Source organism: Citrus clementina, unplaced genomic scaffold, assembly GCF_000493195.1.
Source record: "Citrus clementina cultivar Clemenules unplaced genomic scaffold, Citrus_clementina_v1.0 scaffold_4, whole genome shotgun sequence".
In the NCBI taxonomy this organism is placed as follows: Eukaryota; Viridiplantae; Streptophyta; class Magnoliopsida; order Sapindales; family Rutaceae; genus Citrus; species Citrus x clementina.
Window position 1 is genome coordinate 18846808 of NW_006262274.1, and position 2923 is coordinate 18849730.

General features: G+C 36.9%; 1 protein-coding gene across 1 annotated transcript in view; it reads left to right on the plus strand.

Moving 5' to 3' along the window:
• Positions 1-1885, plus strand: part of LOC18044812 (ENHANCER OF AG-4 protein 2) — a 9475-nt gene extending 7590 nt beyond the window's left edge. Inside the window, exons 5-8 of the mRNA XM_006437526.2 lie at positions 47-563; positions 1107-1193; positions 1303-1405; positions 1586-1885. Of these exons, the coding sequence (XP_006437589.2) occupies positions 47-563; positions 1107-1193; positions 1303-1373 (675 nt within the window). The 3' untranslated portion in view covers positions 1374-1405; positions 1586-1885. The remainder of the gene's footprint in view (positions 1-46; positions 564-1106; positions 1194-1302; positions 1406-1585) is intronic.
• Positions 1886-2923: the final 1038 nt, after the last annotated feature.

The following is a 2923-nucleotide window of genomic DNA, read 5'->3' on the forward strand; positions in this document are numbered from 1 at the left end:
TATTTTTATTATTTACTTTTTCTCATTTAAAATATAAGTGTTGTAACTCTTTATTTGTGCACAGGGTAATCAAATTGTCCAAATGGCTGGAAACACTCTCGGGGGTCATGTTGATGCTGCTGTGAAAAACGAAATGTTTCCGCAGCAATCACCATGCTTTGTACCAACAGGAATGGGCAATTCTCGAGAACCTTCTGGGTTTAATTCTTCAAGGCAGATGGAATGTGGACACAGTGAAATGTATTTAAACCCTCAAGCTTCTCAACCAAACCAACAATTTCAGCAAGGTAACGCGCCTTTTGTGCAAAGACCAATGCATCCTGGCCTAGCACAAGCACCTTCCAATCATTTCTCATTTCCAAAGCCACCAATTCAGCAACACTCTCATCAGCATTACCCCCATCCATATGCATTGCCATCACATCCTGATAGCCAGAGGCGATTTGTCACTGATGAACAGTGGAGGATGTCATCAGGTGAATTCAGCACAGATAGTCAACATGGTGTATGGATGGGCGGAAGGAGGACTCCACCTCAATCAGGCCCTCCATTTGTGCAGGATGGTAAGCAGTTATCATGTACTAGAAGTTAGCATTAACATTAAGTTCGTAGAACTTACAAATTTACGCCAACAGATACCTAGCTGCATTAATATTTCAACCATGAAGTTTTTGCTATTAATATTTCCACAATGACTTGGTATTTCCACTATGACTTTTTGAATTGAAATGCTGTTTTAGTTTAAGTTTATTACCTCTGTTATGCTTTCTCGTTTGTCTGACATTCTTAGGTGGACCATTGAAAAATGTTTCCAATTTTTCATTATTGTTAAATTTCTTTCTTGTTCTGTACAAAGCTGGGGAAGGGGGATATGCTTTTTTTTTTTTTCGTTTTGAGGGGTTGGGGGGGGGGGGGGGGGGGGGAAGAGTACGTTTTTGCAAACTTGCTTGTGCAGGCATAGAATGTTATACGGGCCTTTTAATTTATGCATGCTTATGTTGATTCGTCAAATTTTGAGGTCCCAGGCACATTTTTATGTATCTTGTACTTTCCTGCATGTCATGTTTTGTTTATTTATTGAAGATTGTGTTACATTTTTGCCACAGCTGGTTATTTTCGGCCCCCTGTTGACAGACAGCCCACTAATAATATGGGTTTTCAGACCAATAATTTGCCAACGCCTCAAATTCCAGGTGACTCATCTTTTAGAGAGGCTTAACTTATTTGTTTTGGTTAAGTGAGTGAGCTAAAATTTGAGCTTCTGTACAATCTAAGTGTGACTTAATGGTTGTAATATTCCAGGTCATGGTGTTTCCCAGATGTTGCCATGCAGACCGGACATGTCCGCGCTTAATTGTTGGAGACCAGGTTAGGGCTAAGCCTGAAGCATCATCAACTGCTTAGGGTATGTTCTGATTCTGTACTTCTAATCCCTGTTCTCCAAATACTTGAATTTGAGTTCTAATATTGAATATTTGCAGAGCATATACTTTCACTGCTGCTTTGGCTGAGCTAAATATATGCATCCCTCTCTTTCCCCCTTTCTCTGACAATCACTTTATCCTTTGTCTGTTACAATTTTCAGTTTGGTGGGCTGTGAAACAATTTACGAATTACATTATACTCTACAACACAAGAAGGTTCATATCATGGAAAAACAACAAGTACCCTTGAAGGCAGTGTTTGACTTGTGGAGACTCTTGGCAGGACTGTGTATATTGTAATTTTTCCTGACAAATGTATCCTGGGAACATTTGCTTCCAAGTGTAGGCCCATGTTTCTGACTTGGTTAGTACACCTGTTTCTTAACTCCTGTAATTATACTGAATATCCTACATAAGAAATTTGTTCTCGTCAAATAACAAAGAAATTGAATTTTGGTGAATTTAGTGATATACCTATTATGCATTAATTTGCCTCTGGGTTTCTTATTAGCTTATTTCTTGTAATGTGCTTACTTAGAATCAGAATAGGATGATTGCATGGACTTTTTTGCCCATTTTGCTTCCCTTGCGAATTGTACATGACTAGATTATCAATGCATACACTGTATGATGGCTTTTTTTTTTTGTTTAAGATGACAGTTCTCATCAAATCTTTAGGGCTTGATTGGTGCTGGAAAATCTTTTGAGATACCATTTCACACTGTAATTGAAAAACAGATTGGGATTTTTTGAGGATTAGTTGAATAGTTTTTGGCAGTGAAGGTATGTGAAATAAAAAGGGCTATTTGAATAGTTTATATAACTGGTTTAGTTTTACTGGTTTGACAGAAATTATTTGCTTGCAAAAGAGAAGAAAGAAGAATAATAGGTGATAGTGAAATAAGAACAAGAGGATGGAGATCGATGAAGAGCACGTGTGAACTTGTCATCAAACAAATCTCCAGCGGTTATTGTAATTATTTGCTTTTATCACCAATGGAATGTTGCAACTTTATTACTTCCACAACCACCTAGCACCAACCCATCTACCCACAGGTGAACCCAAAAAAAGAAAACCCTAATGAAAAGAATTTGAGAAAAAGAAAAATCCCTGATCTCTTACTTCTAAAAGCTTTAAAACAGGTCAGCTTTAGATGTCTATCAATGCTCAAACATTTTCTTTCCTCTCATTGAGTAGCCATATTCTTTTTTCACCAAGTCATTAAACTTTCGAGTACAATGGAGTTGTCCTTAGCATATGTTAATTGAGTAGACATAGAGGACGTTTTAAAAGATAATAGAAAGAGGAAAAGGTGGAAGTAAAGGGATGCGGATGAGGATACCCATGTGAAAAATATTTATCAATTTTCTATGCTATATTAATTTGTCTCCATCTTTGACTTCTAAAATAAATGTGAAAATGGAGAAAAAATAAAAATAACAGATAAAATATCTCAAAGTTCAAGGCCTTAACAGATTGACTACCAAACATATTTGTC